Genomic DNA, 19,526 nt, shown 5'->3' on the forward strand with positions numbered 1-19,526 from the left:
TTGTACTACACTATACGTATTGAAAATTGTTTAACAAATCATGTTATGTTGGTACAATAAAGTGTTAAATAAATAAATAAATAAATAATAATGTAATGTTATGTAAATTGGATTATCTTTTCCGCACTTAGCCTTTACCACCTCTATCTCATTACCCATTATCTCAGTACCTCTGTCTCATTCGTGTTTTAACCGTGAAGCAGTTGTGTTTGCATGGCTGTGTTTCGGTTTGAAGGGTGGGATATGGCGTGAATAGTACATTACTGTAGCGGCCAGCAACTGAGGCAGTGATGGACGAAAGTGCAAATACATACGTGAGTCCATCAATGCCTAGTTGTGGCCAAGACTTGTATAGTACTTTTCTCAAACAATGCGCGGAAATAAAAAACACAATTTTACTTTTTAAGTTCAATGACGAATAACGAACAATAATAATTTTTCACGCGCCATAATGTTCCTTTGTTTTTTTTTTCAATAAACAGCTTTCTTTTTGCAAGCCAGTTCGAAATTTAAAATAAAACCTTTAATTAGTTACCTCCATGTTTTGAAGTAAAAGGTCATTCCATTTTTAAATTACAGGACAGATATGAGTTTATATAGTAATTTATGTGGACACAAAACACGACAGATATGGATTTTCATACAACTTTTGCCGGCCGCTGCCCACATGTATCTGGTCAGTACGGCAATTTTCATTTATATATAATACTCACATTTCCAAGCAAGTTTGAGAAATATATATATATATATATATATATATATATATATATATATATACGATATACACACATGTCATAACATGATGATGATAATTAACAACGTTCTCATCTCCTGACGAATCGTCATCAAAAATGTAATCATTGATAATATTAAACCTTCAACACTCACCATTATTCAGATAGATTTTCTTTATAAATTTATCTATGAATTATCTGATGATGCCTTAAATTTATTGCTATAATATTTCAAATATCTTTTCGTGTTCTATGTTCGATATTCTTGAATTATTATGTGACTCGATTCCAAAATGAGAACGGTAAATTTTAACAAGTAAATTTTGATCTGTAAAATATAGTCGGCTTCATAAATCGTAATAGAACTATTTTTTTTATTTTATATATTTTATTTTATACAAAAATCCACAGCTCTTAAAAATAACTAATATGCCAAGTCTCTTGTGAATACAGCCAATAACTGATTTTATTTATACAAACAAAAATTTTGATTCCTAAGCGAGTTAGAGTGGGTGTATGCAAGTAATATAAGTGTATGTATGAAAGAAACCATGTATAATAGTGTGTGTCCATAAAGTTAAGTTAGTTGATATATCAACTGTCTACTCTCCACTTCTGAATATTGGCCTTTGCTTTTGTCAGTAGCTGCCAGGCTTGGCAGCAGTTAGCCTTTGAAAATGTTTTAAGAGGGACGCTGATGTCAATCACTCGACCATTAAATGCCCTTAGTCGTTTTAATAAAATTATAAAATTAATTATAAAACCAAAGAATAGCGAGACATCACACAAATACATTTGCTCATTTAAATTAAATTTTAGTTTAATTTTGTTTCTTTTATAATTTTTACTTGAAAGGAAAGAAAGAAAGAAATATTTATTTAGTTCTTAATTTCACATTAAAAACACGCAATAATAATATACTTATGTCATTATAAAATAATTAATATATAATTAACGCATGAGTAAATCATATAGACTGTGGTAATAATTATTAAAATCATTTCAAAATTAGCAATGAAATCATGACCAAAATAAATGAGGACTAGTGAAAAGATTCTCCTTAAAATACATCGTCGTTCGCTTTATTTACTACCAAGATAGGATTTGACTCAGCATTATTTCAGGTCAATACTTTTGTATTGACCTGAAATCAAATCCTATTAATATAATTAATGGATGGATGGATGTTTGTTTGTCTTTCATACGAAAACTACTGAAGAAATTTGAATGAAATTAAGTATTTAGATAGATTATATCCTAACTTAGCACGTCGTGTACTTTATATACTGATTTCCTAAAGCAAAGCCGCGAAACACAACTAATCCTACTTATAGTAACTTAATCTTAGATCTGGGCCCATTCGTGTTTCAACCGTGAAGTAGTTGTGTTTGCATAGCTGTGTTTCGGTTTGAAGAGTGGAGTATGGCAGTGAATTTACAGGATACAGAGGAATAACACCTGAGTCCTCAGGAATGGCAACGCATGGGGGATATCATGGGCGAAACAGTATACACTTTTATGTCCATGGTACTGCCCATGTCTATAGGCGACGGTTACCACTTTCCATCAGGTGGGCCGTCAGCTTGTTTGCCATTCTAAGTTGGATAAAAATATAAATAAAAAACAAAATAGTATAACGTACAGATATCGAATATTTATCCCTATTGTTTATCTAAACAATATTATATCAAAGCGAACAAACAGTGCATCAAATTGTTGTACAAACTTCGACTCTTGTTCGTAATACTATTTTTGCTCTGAATATAGAAGAGAAGTGCCACCAAATGGAAACACAAACAAACTTGTACAGCGCAGACTTCGGGCTAGTTTGATGAATGGCTTCATTTAATACGGGATAGTTAATCATATTACGCGTTTCCTGTCTCCGTTGTACTGTTCATTATACGTCTAGCTGTATGATGACGTAAGATATTTCTCTTGTGTACTTAATCGTAATTAGATATGAGTTTTTTTATGATATATTTATGTATATATACGTACGATTTTTAATAAAGTAATAACAGTTCATTTTTTTAATTAAATTAAAAATTTACAATTAAATGATACAAAATGATACAATTAAATGATAAAAAAAAATTGTGGAGGGTCACCCTTATCATTGAAGGGTATGAAAAATAGATGTTGGCCGATTCTCAGACCTACCCAACATGCACACAAAATTTCATAAAAATCGGTAAAGCCGTTTCGGAGGAGTTTGGTAACAAACATCGTGACACGAGAATTATATATATATATATATATATATATATATATATATATATATATATATATATATATAACTACGACTATGACATATATATAAACATACTTAATAGAACACATACAACAAGAGAGAATGAAAGTGAAAGATGAATAGAGAAGACGAGAGAAAATAGCATTTAAAGGGATATAATAGTAGGACTTAACAGAGGTTTTTAAGCTAACGAGAGAATGAGTGCACCGTTAACTGTGATACGATGAGATGATACCAAATTTCATAATGATTTGTTAAGCCAATAAAGTAACGAGAGGTAACAAACAAACTCACTTTCACATTTCTAATATTAGTAAGGACATATGCCCTATTTTCTAATTACATTATACTTTTGTTACTTACACAAGAGCTATCTCTGCTTCCTTTTCCTGTAGACACGAACTAAAAGCATTCTGAGAGCATTTCGTAGAATCCATTCGCGAACAATTTTTTACTAGTTTTTTTTAATTTACCCGGTGTTGAGTTTTAGCTTTTTTTTTTTATAATATATGTTCTTTTATTCCAAATCACATAAGATATATACATTGTAATAACCAGGTAACACAATGACGTCGAAGGGAAAGAGATTGTTAGTAAAGGCTCCATTCCTTATAATATACCTTAGGGTCGACCTCCACGCTGTCCCCCCTGGAAACCATCTAGATTGATTTTTTTTTATGAAATTATCACGATGGGCTAACTGACCTGCTGCTTTCATCCGCACCTATCATCCCTCACTGGTGTCCTGCCATTAGCGCAGGCGTTTTTACTATTCCATTATTATCTATTAAAAAAACACAATGACGTCGATATGTATGCTATTGAAGTTGGTAAATATTCACAGAATATGTACCAGAGGGGACTTTGTACAGACCTCTGAAATAAGTTGTTTTTGCATGGCCTGGGAGTCCTCAGGGAGTCAGGAGTGACAATACATGGGGGGTATCATGGGTGAAACAGTATACTCTGTTATGTCCATGCTACTGCATATGTCTATAGGCGACGGTTACCACTCTCCATCAGGTGGGCCGTCAGCTTGTTTGCCATTCTAAGTTGTATAAAAAAGTCAGGTATTGTTGTAGTTTCTGCAATTAATTATATAGTTTTAATAATAGACTAAGAATAATAGTAAGTACTGTTTCTACGGCTACGAATGGTAAAAATATGGGACCCTATTCTTTTTTCTACGAGTATAAATGGTAAGAAATATTATAACAAGCTGGCAACCGTAGATAAAGAATCTACAGTGATCAGGGCACAAGTTTTAGTAGTTATGGGAATAAAAGATTATAAATGTTTAGAGCCAGTAGTATTAAAATGTAAATATAATATATAGTATATAAAATTAAGAAACACTCACTATGTATTTCTTAATATTTCAGAGAAAATGTAAAAATGAATACAAACCTATGGCATTGACAGAATGTTTGTTATGTATATTTCGCAATATTAAAACTTGGCGCGCATCCGAAGACCAACGTCAAAACTTGTTCGTGCATGTTTTTTTTTTTATTCAGAAGAAAAAAATACTATCTAAAACTTTGCCCATTAATTCTTACTCTAAAAGTTACTGGTAACAGTTTATGTTAGACTAAAAAAAAACTTATATTGGAATACACACATAAAAATTGATATTTCAGAGTAACTTAATATCTTAGATATATAATCTATAGATAGAGCATCGAGCCTGATAAAAACGGGTTAACTTTTTGTCAGTTAATTGTCATATTAGCCGACATGTTTTTTTTTATTAACGTTCTACATATATACTTACGTACACAATGTACCTTGACGTATCTATATTTCATTATTTAATAAATAAAATGAGTTATTGCGCATTAAAATAGCGCAGAGTTTATAAGACAAAATAAATATAGAAGTTGTTAAAGCCTGACATATTAAATTTACATGTCATCTTTTTTTATTTTATTTTTTTCTTCTACCCGATGTATTTTTATATAACAAAATTTGTAGTTGCACAAATGATCTCTCTCTGTAAAAATATTTTCTTTAATAATTATAAAGCTACTTCTAATCTAACTGCTTTCGAGTTTTTATTTGCTTTACATGTCTTAAAAGACAGAAGTTATAAAGGAATTACTCATAACTATTTATCACGCAAAATGATATGAAAATTTTTGATCCGCTTCTCTTGAAGCATTTGTATGGGGTCACTGTATCTATGTATACGACGCTGCTATATATATATATATATATATATATATATATATATATATATATATACACACACATATATATATACACACACACACACATATATATATATATATATATATAATTATTTCTAATCAACTTCGGAAAGAATAAGATGCACATTTTACTTTTTTAACATAGCTATTTCCCACGGCTTTTCCTACGTAAATCAATACATAAATTATCCTTCGTGTCAAGTTTACATATAATCCACCTGTCAATTTAATTTAAATTTTCTAAATCAGTAAGTATAAGAATCAATAAGGATTACAAACTTCAATAAAAGAAATAAACTACTTTTGTCGAAGATGCTCTACTAGTTTCGGGACTATCGCGCCATAGTCACTCATGAATAAGGATCTTGAATGATCCTTATTCATGAATAGCTATGACTCGATAGATCGAATCGAAGATGATGTCGAGAATACTCGACTGGTAATAATACATAAATGCATGTAAGCAAATAAAAAGTAATGCAAAAATTTACAAGTACTATACTTGTAATTTTTTGCAGATCTAAATTCACTAATTTGTTTAAGTATATGTACAAAGGAAGAGTCAACAGACAAACATACGATCCACTTGATGGTAAAGACCACAGTCTATGATCAGGAATGGGAACGCATGGGGGGTATCGTGGGCGAAATAGTATACTCTGTTTTGTCCATGGTACTGCTCATGTCTATAGGCGACGGTTACCACTTTCCATCAGGTGGGCCGTCAGCTTGTTTGCCATTCTAAGTTGAATAAAAAAAAAGCACTCGCGTGACTTAATGATACACACAAGACAAACAACTCCCGATTTATTAGGCCTTATTTTCAACTACAGTTGCAGTATTTTTTTTGTTAACAGTTTATTAGATATTTCTAGAATAGCAAGAATTGTATGTGAAAATTTTAGTTGTATTGCAACTCGAAACCTTCAAATGCTCAGTATCTTCACATTTATATTCATGAACATCACCATCATCATCATCACCAGAGGGAGACTTTGTACAAAAGTCGATTGCTTGGGTACCTCTATCCCATTCGTGTTTCAACCGTGAAGCAGTTGTGTTTGCATGGCTGTGTTTTGGTTTGAAGGGTGGGATATGGCGTGAATTTACTGGACTGTACTGAGGAATAACACCTCAGTCCTCAGGAATGGCAACGCATAGGGGTTATCATGGGCGAAACAGTATACTCTGTTATGTCCATGGTACTGCTCATGTCTATAGGCGACGGTTACCACTTTCCATCCAGTGGGCCGTCAGCTTGTTTGCCATTCTATGTTGTATAAAAAAAAATATCAGCTGTCAACTGTCCATTGCTGAACATAGGCCTCCTCCTATTCAGGGGGTTTCCTAGTAGTGACCACGCTTAGCAAGTGAGTTGGCGACCGCAGTTAGGCTTTGGTGATGTTTTAAAAGGGACGCTGTTGCCCATTTTTCGACCATTACGTTCCTTTAGTCGCCTCTTATGACACCCACGGGAAAGAAAAGGGTGACCAATCCTATTCCGAGACCGCACAGCTGTTTTACTCACTTTTATATTACTTCAAAATCTAGTTTGAGAATACAACTCAACATGTAAAAAATAATAGACATATACATACTAACTAGTGGTCGCCAGTGGTCAAAATTCGACCATAACATATATTGTCAAGAATGTAAAAGTACTGTCTGAAATGAATTTATTATAGTTATGTTTGACATTCAGTAAGACTATAGACAAATCGTCATAGTCGTAGAATACTGACGGATCTTTATATGTAATCTTTGTCAGATCCATCAGTATTCTACGACTATGACGAAATAATATTAAAGACAAACAATATTAATCTCTTGTCAATTTGACCACAGACTTTAATAATAAACAAAAGAGTATATACGTGTGTTTGTGTGTGTGTGTCAAGTACATGGTAGCGTAATTTTTTTTATTGATTTAATCTGTTTTATGCATAATGTAAAAAATAGTATTCTAACTCCTTATCTATATAAACTGTACGAAATTTTATACTCTGACGGATGTCCGCGCAATTTTCGTAAAAAGGAGTACAAATTTTTTCTTCACGTATTAATACAATGATGACTTTATACTGTATCATTTAGTAACACACCATGAAAACAGCTTGATACCAATCAGATCAGAATTTGATACACAAGTTTTAGAAAATGAGCAGAATCTGACAAGAGCCAAGACGTCAATACGCTAGATTGTAGAAACACTCAGTTGAACTATTAAAATACTATTTTCATATTTACAATATATGTAATAAAATGTACCTAATATTGAAAATACATAAATATATAAAACAATATTTAATTTAAATAAAATACTTTTACAAATGCTTTCACTTTTATTTTATATTTCATTATTTGTAATACAGTGCTCCTTATCGTTTATCACTTTGTTCACCTTACATTCATCCATCACCTCCCAATATGATCGTCGTGTTTCAAATAGTTCTGTTAAATTTTCATCACCGACTTCGATTGGAATATAAAGTGCAAAATTCTGGCGAAACAATGGCAATAGTACACGTATTTTAACAAAGTAATCTCTGCTTACTATTTTGGAATGTTGCAATGTTTTCTTATCAAATGGCACAATGATTTCGAAATGCTTTTTTTGAATATCGCCACCCTTTATTGAAGCTGTCCTAGATTTTGTTTCTTTAACTTTATTATACCTTTTTACAGGTTGCAATCCAGTTGCATTAAATGTGTGTACTTCCACTAGTTTCACTTCAACACTGTTTATTGCAACATTTGTATCATTTATAACTTTATAATGAAATTTTAACATTTCACAATTGTTGATCACTGACTTGTCAATACCAGCCTTTATAGTTATCGTGTTATTTCCGGAGAACAATTGTACTATTTCCTTCTGTTTACTATATACAGTTGGTTCTTTTAGTAGACTTGAAGTAAGCACTGTTCCCACTTTTATCTCTTTCTTGAATAATTCTGGTGATCGTAATACATCAGGACTATTAAATTTAATTTGAATAAAATAAAATATTTTGCATTTTATACAATAACCATTTTTGTTATTATGATACACAAAAGAAGGTGGTATATTTTCTGGGAGTTTGAAACTAAATTTTGTTTCATATTCACCGATAGGTAACACAATTTCACTATCAACTATAACATTATCATTATTAACATATTCTTCTTTGTTATAGTATTTAGGATCTTCTTTATGGTGTCTGTTTACAATACGTAAATATCCATATCCTTTTAAAGAAACAGTTATTTTATTAAATACAGTCTTCTCATCGACTTCATACCCAATTAGTCCCGACACGGCATCCCCAGGCTTGAATTCTTCACTAGCAGGTCTAGAAATATTTATTTCACAAAAAATACTCATTTGACTATTAATATAAATTAAAATAATTATTATTAATATCACAAATCGATAATTGTAACGTCATTGAAACGATGAATACGTGCGTTATCTATTATTCGTTGTGATGTACTGACATTTATTACGATAAAATTAAAAAAATGCAATCTAGATATCTATACATACCTACCATATCATCATATCAAAGGCCAAAATACTATTAAAAATAAATATTGATCCCAAAAATGGAATCGTAAATCAGTGTCTAATAATAAACAATCAATAAAAGTGGACATTTAACGATTGCAAAGATCTCGACGTTTCGATCAGACTACACCGGCCATAGTCACGAGAAGACTGCTGTAACATTGTCATGTCTCCGCTTACGAAGCAGAAATATTTTCTTCTACCCACTCAATGTCTCACATCGCACTAACTGTGTCACTATACTGAGGAACTCCGCATACAATACTGTACCGTGTCTTTATTCGATACCTTTATCGACTGTACTCTAAAGCAAGGTAAATCAAAGGCAATGAATGGCGTCATTGATGATAATCAAATAGTTACAACAGAGGATAATGTTTTATCATAAATCTATTCTGTTAGTGGCATATTGACACTAATCATTCTAAAAAATATTATTTTATTAATTTTTTTTTAAAAGCATAACGATGTAAAATTAAATTACAGCGGCAGGTTTATAATTGATTTCATAATAATTTAAGGAATCTATATTTATCCCTGATTGGAGTTTGTATACTGATAGAGATAAATATAGACAAATAGATAATTGCAAAATTGGCCGTTTGGTCTCAGCAAAGAATGGGCCACCCCTTCCTTTCCCTTGGATCTCGTAAGAGGTGACTAAAGAAGTTTCATAAACAAGGGTATAACGTCAGAACCCGTCTTAAAACATCATTAAATCTTAACTGCGGTTGCCAACCCGCTTGCCAAGCGTGGCAACTACTGGCAAACCCCTCAAGGAAGAGACCTACGTTCAGCAGTGGACAGTTACTGGCTAATATGATCAAAGTTTACTTATTTGTTCAAGTTAAACGTCTGCATTGTTGAACTGGTATTAATATGTGATAAAGGAATAAACATATAAACTGCACTGAAGCAATCTAAAAATACACGCTTGATGAGCGGATATGAGTCACTGTATTAAAAAAAAAAATTCTGTGTAATCAAATCAAGAAATAATGCTTTAAAATTATAGTTTGTTTCCTTAACCGCTTCTCACTATAACCTGGAGTTGAAAGTAGGTTTCTCATTAGTTTTTTTTTTTTTTTTTTATTGTAGAGATGATATAGCTATATGGCGATATTGTATATTTATAATACCAGTTTTTTTTTTTACAATACGGAGCAAACGAGCATGCGGATACCTGATGGTAAGTGACTACCGCCGCCCATGATCACCCACAACACCAAAGGCATTGCAGGTGTGCTGCCGGCTATACCATACCAGTAATTTGATCTAGAGGCAACTTTCTATGTGCTAAAAAGCTATAGGTACGAATTAATTAATCAACATCCTATTGGCACAGAAAAATGAAAATAATATCCGGCAGCATACCTGTAATGCCTATGGTGTTGCGGGTAATTAAGGGCGGCGGTAGTCATTTACCATCAGGGGAGCCGCATGCTCGTTTTAATAAAAAAAAAATGTTTTAAATCTTTAGGATTAGCGTTTGTTTAAAATTTAAAACAAATATTTTCGTGACTCATGTAATTTAATATTTTGATGTTACAAATTATATATTAATTATATAAAATATGTATAAAATTACTATGACTAAAAAGAAAATAGTGATTACACACACTCAAATTTGAAAAGTGATACTTAAGCTAGATAGGAATAAACCTATGTAACAGGTTATCAAGGTACTTTCAATATGATTAGTGATAAATGTTTTTATATTTAGTATTTTGAACTGTTAAAATACTGAATATTAGAAGAATTATTACTAAACATATAATTAATTCACATGTCTTCGTCCGTTGACCAGCTATTATCATTAAAAGCTTTATCCTTAATACATTCACCCATCACCTCCCAATAAGATGGTGGCGACTTAGAATGTACACCTGCTTCTCCATTTTTATCACCAACTTCGATTGGAATATGAAGTGCAAAATTACGTCGAAAAGATGGTAAGAGCACTTTTATTTTGACAAAATAATCTCGAAATGCTATATTAGAGTATTGCAGTGTTCTCAAATCAAATGGTATAGTAATAGCAAAATCGGCTTTTTGGGTGTCACCACCTTTTATTCCAGCTGTTCTATGTTGTGCTCCAATATTTTTATACCTCTTCACATCATACAATCCACTGGCTTTAAATTTGTGTACTTCTACTAATTTCACTTCAACGCCTGTTATTTCTACATTTATGTCATTGAATATTTCATAATTAAATCTCACTGTTTCACCACCATTAATCACTGAATTTTCGATATTAGCTTTTACGCTCATTATTTTGTTGGCAGCGAATAATTTTATTACCTTTTTCTGTTTCGCGTATATTATTGGATCTCTCGGTAGCGTTGGAATCAAATCTGTTCGCACTGCAATTACTTTTTTGAACCTCACAGGTAATTGTAACATACCAGGTCTATCAAATTTAATTCGAATGTAGTATGAAATCTTACATTTTATGTAGTAATCATATTCATTACTACGATATGCAAATGATGGAGGTATATTCTCTGGAAGTGCAAAACTAAATTGTGTCTCGTATTGTCCTGTGGGTAGCAAAACTTCTTCATGTTCTATAATACTATCAATGTCCACGTATTCCTCTTTATTAAAGTAATCAGAACTTTTGTTATTTTGTGTATCTCTTATGTATAAGTTTCCAACTCCTTTCAAAGAAACAGTTATATTTTTAAATACAGTATTCACGTCAACTGCATACTTGATCGAACCAGATACAACATCCCCGGCCCTGAATTCTCCATTGCCAGCTTTAGCTATATTAATTTCACAAAATATACCCATTTGAAAGGAAACTTCGATACAAAACAACTATAGAGTTATGACTAATCAAACACACACTCACGTTATATATTATCACTTGTGAAGGACTGATATTCATATTCACTATGATAAGACTTTAAAGGAAAACTAATATCTATTGATTTTATCATTATAGAATTAAAATTATAAAAAAGGGACAGATTTTGTACTATTAGTTTGCCACTCATCACAAATTTATTATATTTATTTTATTATTTGCATAATTTTTACACAATATACTTTAAGTACATCACTGTATTAGTTCAAATTTATTGTTATTATTAGCACTCCGTGGGTTGATTTTGAATAAAACTGTTATAACATGCATTTTTTTTTTATTTTATTTTTTATTTATTTATATTAACTATAACGATGAGTGTCCATGAAGTCGATTGATTAATATATAAATTAAATAAAATCTATGTTGCTGCAGTTCAGACACGATTAACATTTTAAATCACTACCAAAGAACTTTTTATATAATCAATCAAAAATATTTATAATTGTTTGTTCTTGAATATTTATAGAAAATTGCTACACTTTAATAAGCTTTAATCAAACATACATACATACGTCTGTCCCCTATTAGAGTAGGCACAAACATATATATACATATTGATTAAAACAGTGTATGTATTATTACTTAGGTAAATGTGAAAAAATCGATGGATTAAAAATGAATAGATATTTGTTACTCTTTCAGGTATTTACCTATTTAGACCTATTTAGGTTTAAATGGATTTAAATGAAATTTGGTACATATATGATAGGTTATGATATATATGATACTTTATATACCGATTCAGGTAGACGAAATTGCAGAATACAGCTATATAATATATATATATAATATAAATTTTAGTGATTAATAAAAAAAAATAGAAAGTCAAGTAATTTTATTCAATACACATATACATATTTTTATATATCACATATTTCATACACCTAAAATAAATATTTATCTATGTTACATTACAATATTGAAAATATTTTTTTTCACTCTGAATTTACATAACTGGTTTACACAAGTTAAATGGAGTCGTAGATAAATACCTTGATTTATCAATAGTGATATCTGACAAAAACAATTTATAAAATTTTTACTAGAAATCAATCAAGTTTCTTTATTATCTCTTAGCGTCGTAATATTTTGACTAACTATCATGAAATTTAGTATTTGGGATGGAGAAGGATAAACACTATTTTTATCTCATTCACGTGAACAAAGTCACGTGCACAAGCTAATTGTTTAATAATTAAAATTATTTATATTTCCTCATCCGTTATAAATTTATCATCATCACCAAACAGTTTACTCTTTTCACACTCACCCATCACCTCCCAATATGACGGTGGTGGTGGCAAACTCATATATTCCGCCCCAATTTCATTACCAACCTCAATTGGTATATCGAGTGTTAAATTCTGTCGAAATATCGGGAATAATACCTTTATTCTGAGAAAATAATTTCTAGACACTATTTTAGAATATTGTATTGTCTTCTTATCGAATGGCAGAATAATCGCAAAATCCAACTTCTGATTACCACCGCCTGTTATTGCTGCGGTTCTTGATAAGAATCCTTCAATGTTACTGAACTTTTTAACGCTATGTAATCCTTTCGCTTTAAACGAATATACTTCCATTAATTTCACTTTAACACCTTTCAATTTAACGTGTTTATTATTTAGTATTTCGTAACCAAATGTAACTATTTCACCAACTTTAATCACAGAATTTTCAATATCAGCTTTTATATTTATTGTATTATTTCCAGAGAACAATTTCACTATTTTCTTCTGTTTACCATAAATTATTGGACTCCTTGTTAATGTTGGTGTAAATGCCCCTCCCACTATAATCTCTTTCTTGAATCTCTTCGGCACCGATAATACACCACACCTACTAAATTTGATTCGAATGTAGTAAAAAATCTTGCATTTTATCAAATAACCACCTTTATTACCGCAATGTACAAATGAAGGTGGTATGTTTTCTGGAAGTCTGAAACTGAATTTTGTTTTATAATTTCCCTTAGGCAGATTTAATTCATTATTACTATTAACGATAACACTGTCAATATCTACATACTCTTCCCTATTAGTATATTCACGATTGTTTTTTCTATCCTTAGTTATTATACGTAAACGTCCATGCCCTTTTAAAGAGACTGTTATTTTATGGAACACGATCTTCTCATTAATTGCATATCTAATTAATCCAAACACTTCCTCTCCTGGTTTAAATTCTTCGTTGTCAAGTTTATATACATCTATTTCGCAAAAAATTCTCATTTCAACTAACGTTCAACACGAAAATAATACTATTAGTAAGAATGAAAAACACATGAGTTATCTACTATTACTTGTTAAGTACTGGTATTTATGATAAAACTAATAAACACGACACTATCTGGAAATATTTTATATTTTACGATACAAAGACCGATACAAATATTTTTATAATTTAAATCAGTTGTTTTTACGTCTTTATCCATATATTGAGAAAATTTGAATAAATTTTGATTATGCCTATTCTAATATTTTTATGAAAGGAATTAACACTTTATCATATAATTTTATCCATCTAGATATCTATATCAATGATCTGTAATTCTGGAATGTGTTAGAATCATATTTTCTGGATTAATCCAGTGTTTATCTTTCGTAAAATTTTTAAGAAGGTCAATACGTGAAACTTTTTGAAAACATAAACAACAGTAACCTAGACAATAAAGTAGTATAAGGAAACAAGATTATAAATCTCCAAATATTTCATCGAATAAAAAGGTGTCGAAGTTGATGATCGAAAATTTATAATACTTTCTCGAAATATTATGAAAAACTTTATTAATACGAGTAATTTATAACTAGATATTAATACTACTGAAAAAAATCTGACCTTAGACAGACTAACATTGAAAGTCTAAAAAAATATGATTCTTATTTTATTAACATGGGTATATAATAATTTTTTGGCATCATGCCAATACCTATTATGAACAATTCATGGATCCGAGATATATAGGATAAAGTATATATAGTCTTCTTCATCCCAAACAGCATTTCTTTATTAAATTTCATGACGATTGGTTGCATTGTTAAGTTGCCTAGAGGTAATAAACCAACAAATAAAAAAAAAACAAACTTCCACACTTTCACATTCATAATATTAGTAAGGACTATTCTTATATTTATGAGATCTACATGAACTAAGTTCACATGTTAATTACATAATTAATAACTTTGACATTTAGAGTGTTTGAGTTAATTATATAAATGATAAGACTGGGTATCTAATATATTTCTATTGCTTCGTGATATGCTGGTGGATTCTCATTTCCATTATTATTTACAATTTCATTTCCAATTTGCACTGGTATTTTAAGCACCAAATTTCTATATGGAATAGGAAGTACTACTATAATATGAACGAAATAATTTCTCGATACCAATTTAGAAAATTCAATTGTAGTCTTCTCTGGAGGCAAATCGATGTCTATTTCCATACACTGAGTATCACCACTTTTAATTGTTCTAGTCTTTGATTCAGTATCTTTCACATCATTATATTTTAATAATTTACTAGATATTTTATCAGAAAATGTGTATAATTCTACAAGTTTTATCTGAACAGTCTTTATAGTTATGTTTGTGTCATTAAATATAATGTAAGACAATTTTATTTTTCCACTTGGTTCAATAACAGATGTCTCTATATCAGCTTTTATGTTCACTAGTCCAGTCCATCTACAGAAGAATTGTAATATGAGTATTTTCTTTTGATGACCATAAGTTACTGGTTTTCTAGGTAGCCTAGGAACAATGCCTGATATAACTTGAATAGGTTTACTAAGAGTCTTGTCGAATTTAAATCCACTTCTTTTAAATGTAACAGTTACTTCATAGGCAATAGTGCAATTAATTCTATAATTACCAATAGTCGTGTTATATTTCAATGAAGACGGAATATTAGTTGCTAGTTTAAAATGAATTGGAATCTCATAAACGCCAACTGGTGTAACGTTGTCATTATTAACAATTGTATTGTTCAATTTGATATAGTCTTCCGTATATCTAAATATGTGCTCAGTTTGTCTATCGCCTGATTTTACACTTTCTATTACAATTAACGTGCCACGTCCAGTTAGTGAGATATCTATTTCATTAAATACAGTTTCCTCATCAATTGAATATTTAACAAAGCCAAATATATCACTTCCCGCTTCGTGGATTGCATCGGGCGATGGAAAAATATTTATTTCACTTAAAACACCCATATCACACCGCAGTGCTTTCGCGAATGTGTGATGCTCTTATATTCTGATAATAATTATGAAAATGACATTCTGTGTCTATTTGTAATATTATCACACTTTGTGTGTAATCTTATCTACTAGATAAAATGATACAGTCTCTATAGAATGGATTTGACTGTTGATAAATCTATTTTCAGCCTAAGTAAATACCTGATCCACTTTGCGTTCAAAATGGATGATATTATCATTCTTTGGAGATTACTATATTTCATTTCTTGTTGAGACAGTAACAGTAAACCAAACAATGTAATGTTCTAACATACATAATTATAAAACGTGAGCAATCACCGTGTGATTAAATGGAGTTGAATAGAAAAATTAAAAATCAAATTGGAATATAGAAAATTATGTTTTTTAATTTATTCAAAAATAGCTTGTGACCAAACAGTTAACAAAACAAAACCGACCAAATGCGAGTCAGGTTCGCACTTCGAGGGTTTCGTTTAAATTACTGGAAAAAAATATTCAGCAACTTTTTTTATGTAAGTACAAATGTGCAGTTTAGAAGACTTAGAAATTTGTTTGCTTTACAATTTCAAGGGGTTGCAAATGCCTCCACACGTTTTGGAGAAAATGGTCTTAAGAGACAGATCTTATAAATGTTCTGTTTTTTTTTCTTTTAAGACACTAAACACACACTACACTAAACATAAAACCACATTACAGTGTAAGTATTTCTAATACAACTTTCAACTCATCTGAACAAAAAAATAATAAACATTGCCTATAAACAGCACCACAGACAAAATATACCATGATACTAATGGTGCCCTACACTACATCGCCATTCATAAGTTTAATGCTATTATACCACAATATCTACATTAACAAAAATCAAATATAACCTATCCAAACCACAATCGCCGATTTAATGGTAGCGAAACCAGTTATTTTGATTTAAAAACTTTATTTACTAAACCGTTTTTGATAAAAATGTTATATTCCCAAACTGAAATTATTCAAATAAATAATCACAATCAGTTTATAAATGACAGAGTTTTGAGGTAATAACCATAAAAAATAAATACATCAACTGATTTCAGAGTCTCTTCCATTTTTAAAACAGTTAAAAATACTCGTAAGTTCTGTTACAAATTAAAATGTATTTTTTTTTTATGAAGTAATGTAATATTAGTAAAATAATTAATTAATATACTTACATATTTATTAAAGTCTCAGCAAAAAATAAGAAAATATTGTAACAGAAATAGCCACCTCTGGCTTTTATACAGGCCTTTAATCTGTCTTGCCACGAATCTATGGATTTACACAATTTCCAAGGGAAATTTCGCCACTGCTTGCTCTAAAGATTTTTTAAGAGACTCATTGTCGCCGTGTCGTTTAGAGCAAAGTTATGTCCTCTAAAAGTGGCCATAATTTAAAGTCTAAAAGTTTAAGGTTTGGGGTAGATGAGGGATAATTGGCGAGGATGAAAAGACAAGTCAGTTAGCCCATCGTGACGAATTCAATGATACATTAGTCACGATAGTTTCCAGGAGGAACCGCATGTAGGTCGACCTGATAGGGTATATTGATAGCAATGAGTTCTAACTTCCCTATTACTAACAATCCCAGTCCCCCCCCCCCTCCCGAGTTATGGGAATTATCTAATATACTTCTATATAATTTTTCGTATATTATATAAATAATATTCATTGAATAATATTATCATCTAATGTTATTCATAGAGTTGAAATTTCAAGCTACATTATGATAAGAAATACTAGACATGTTTCACGTCGATACAGCCTAAGATTCATAGAGCGAATGACTATTTACCAGAGGAAATTTGTACAAAAGTCGTTTGCTTGGCCACCTCTGTTCCATTCGTGTTTCTACCGTGAAGCAGTTGTGTTTGCATGGCTGTGTTTCGGTTTGAAGGGTGGGATATGGCAGTAAATTTACAGGATACAGAGGAATAATATCTGAGTCATCAGGAATGACAACTCATAGGAGGTATCATGGGCGAAACAGTGTACTCTGTTCTGTCCATGGTACTGCTTATGTCTATAGGCGACGGTTACCGCTTTCCATCAGGTGGGCCGTCAGCTTGTTTGTCATTCTAAGTTGTAATAAAAAAACTGTCCACTGTTAAACATAGGCCTCCCCTATAAGGGGAGTTTGCCAGTAGTTGCCACGATTGGCAGGCGGGTCGACAACAGCATTTAGGCTTTAGAGATGTTTTAAAAGGGACGCTGCTGCCCATCCTTCGGTCTTTAAGTTACCTTAGTCGCCTCTTACAACACCCATATGAAAGGAAGGCGTGGCCTATCCTATGCCGGGATCACACAGCCACATTAAAACGTAATGTGTAGGTATTTATGAAATTTTTAATAATAAATAAGATACAGACTGCACGTCAGTATAAATATCTCACCTTGTCTCACCTTCCTTTACCTTGTTTCACCTTAATATTGCCACTTTGTTTAATACAATATTGTCAGGAGGATTTACATGTCTATGATGACATTGGTTTTTGCGTGGGAAATTTATTCTGCGAAATATGAAACAATTACATTCGCGGTATAGTCTTGTATAGTTTGACATTTTTGTCTACAACATAATTATGTAAATGATGCTATTTTTTATTTTTTGATGGGTGAAAATAGTATGGTAACTCCGCCTGCGCTAACGGGATACGCTGGCGGCGCACCAGTGAAGGGTGATAGATGAGAATGAAAACAGGCCAGTTAGCCCATCATGAAGAATTCATCAGGAATTAACCATGATAGTTTTCAGGCAGAACTGCATGGAGGTCGACCTGGTTGGGTATATTGCTAGCAATGGGATTCTCAGTCGCCATTAATAACAATCCCTTTCCCCCCTGAATAATGCTATTAAGAACGAAATATTTCATTGATATACATACCATATATTTTAATGGGTGACGATAAAATAGTAACCCCGCTTGTGCGGTGGGAGGAGGGGGGGGGGAAGGATTATTAATAATGCGATCTACAAATCTCATTGCTAGCAATATAGGGTATATTGCCAGCAATGAGACTGGTAGTTCCCCTTAAGGTAGTAGGTATGTCTATATATCCTGTAACGAATAATACCTAACTACCGTGAGTCAGGGGAAATGGGATTGTTAGTAATGCCGATACCATTGTCATTACTAGCAATATACTTTGACAGGTCGACTTCCACATGGTCCTCCCTAGAAACCATCGTGTTGAATTCCAGCTGTATTTATCACGATGGGCTAACTGAGCTGCTCTTTCAATTTCACTTATCATCCCTCACTGGTGCCCCGCCGGTGTATATCGATTCCATTATCATCATGGCAAGTCAGATATGTGGCGATTGTGGCCTACTTTCTGCGCTGTTTTTTTTTCAAAAGTTAACGCATATATATCGTAGGACATACAATTTTCAAAGGCAGAGAGGAAAACTGTTTCCCTCTCTACTACCCACTTTCCTCTGGGCACGACAATAATGATATTAGTATGAAAGTATGACTTTATCGTGAACTCGTAGCGCCTAATCAAAAATTCTGAGCAATCATTAACAAAACTACAACACGATTTTATAACCTTTTTTTTCGTGGGGAAATGCATCATGCAGACCCAAACGCCCCGGGGGAGGCGTATGGGTACTGCCGAACTCCTACCGGCTAAAACCAGTTTTTTTAAAGGATGGTAA

At 31.7% G+C, this 19,526-nt stretch overlaps 5 protein-coding genes across 5 annotated transcripts in view; 1 reads left to right on the forward strand and 4 right to left on the reverse strand.

Annotated features, from left to right (window-relative positions):
• LOC113514753 (gamma-aminobutyric acid type B receptor subunit 2) overlaps window positions 1-19,526 on the forward strand; it is a 196,807-nt gene that overhangs the window by 3,862 nt on the left and 173,419 nt on the right. The gene's annotated exons all lie outside the window — the stretch shown is intronic.
• On the reverse strand, window positions 7,488-8,679 carry LOC113515311 (arrestin domain-containing protein 5-like). The gene has a single exon (XM_026899477.3). It carries the CDS (start codon window positions 8,560-8,562, stop codon window positions 7,546-7,548), a length of 1,017 nt encoding a protein of 338 aa, XP_026755278.3. The 5' UTR covers window positions 8,563-8,679; the 3' UTR covers window positions 7,488-7,545.
• LOC113515308 (uncharacterized) lies at window positions 10,258-12,190 on the reverse strand. The gene has a single exon (XM_026899473.2). The coding sequence runs from the start codon at window positions 11,542-11,544 to the stop codon at window positions 10,528-10,530; it is 1,017 nt and encodes a 338-aa protein (XP_026755274.2). The 5' UTR covers window positions 11,545-12,190; the 3' UTR covers window positions 10,258-10,527.
• Window positions 12,442-15,841, reverse strand: LOC113515310 (uncharacterized). Its single transcript, XM_026899476.3, has 2 exons — window positions 13,655-15,841; window positions 12,442-13,573 (listed from the first exon to the last, which is right to left on the reverse strand). The coding sequence occupies exons 1-2, from the start codon at window positions 13,855-13,857 to the stop codon at window positions 12,829-12,831; spliced, it is 948 nt and encodes a 315-aa protein (XP_026755277.2). The 5' UTR covers window positions 13,858-15,841; the 3' UTR covers window positions 12,442-12,828.
• On the reverse strand, window positions 14,859-15,842 carry LOC113515309 (uncharacterized). Its single transcript, XM_026899474.1, has one exon. The coding sequence runs from the start codon at window positions 15,840-15,842 to the stop codon at window positions 14,859-14,861; it is 984 nt and encodes a 327-aa protein (XP_026755275.1).

This window comes from Galleria mellonella, unplaced genomic scaffold (assembly GCF_026898425.1).
Source record: "Galleria mellonella isolate WM207_F2 unplaced genomic scaffold, CSIRO_AGI_GalMel_v1 utg1674, whole genome shotgun sequence".
NCBI lineage: Eukaryota > Metazoa > Arthropoda > Insecta > Lepidoptera > Pyralidae > Galleria > Galleria mellonella.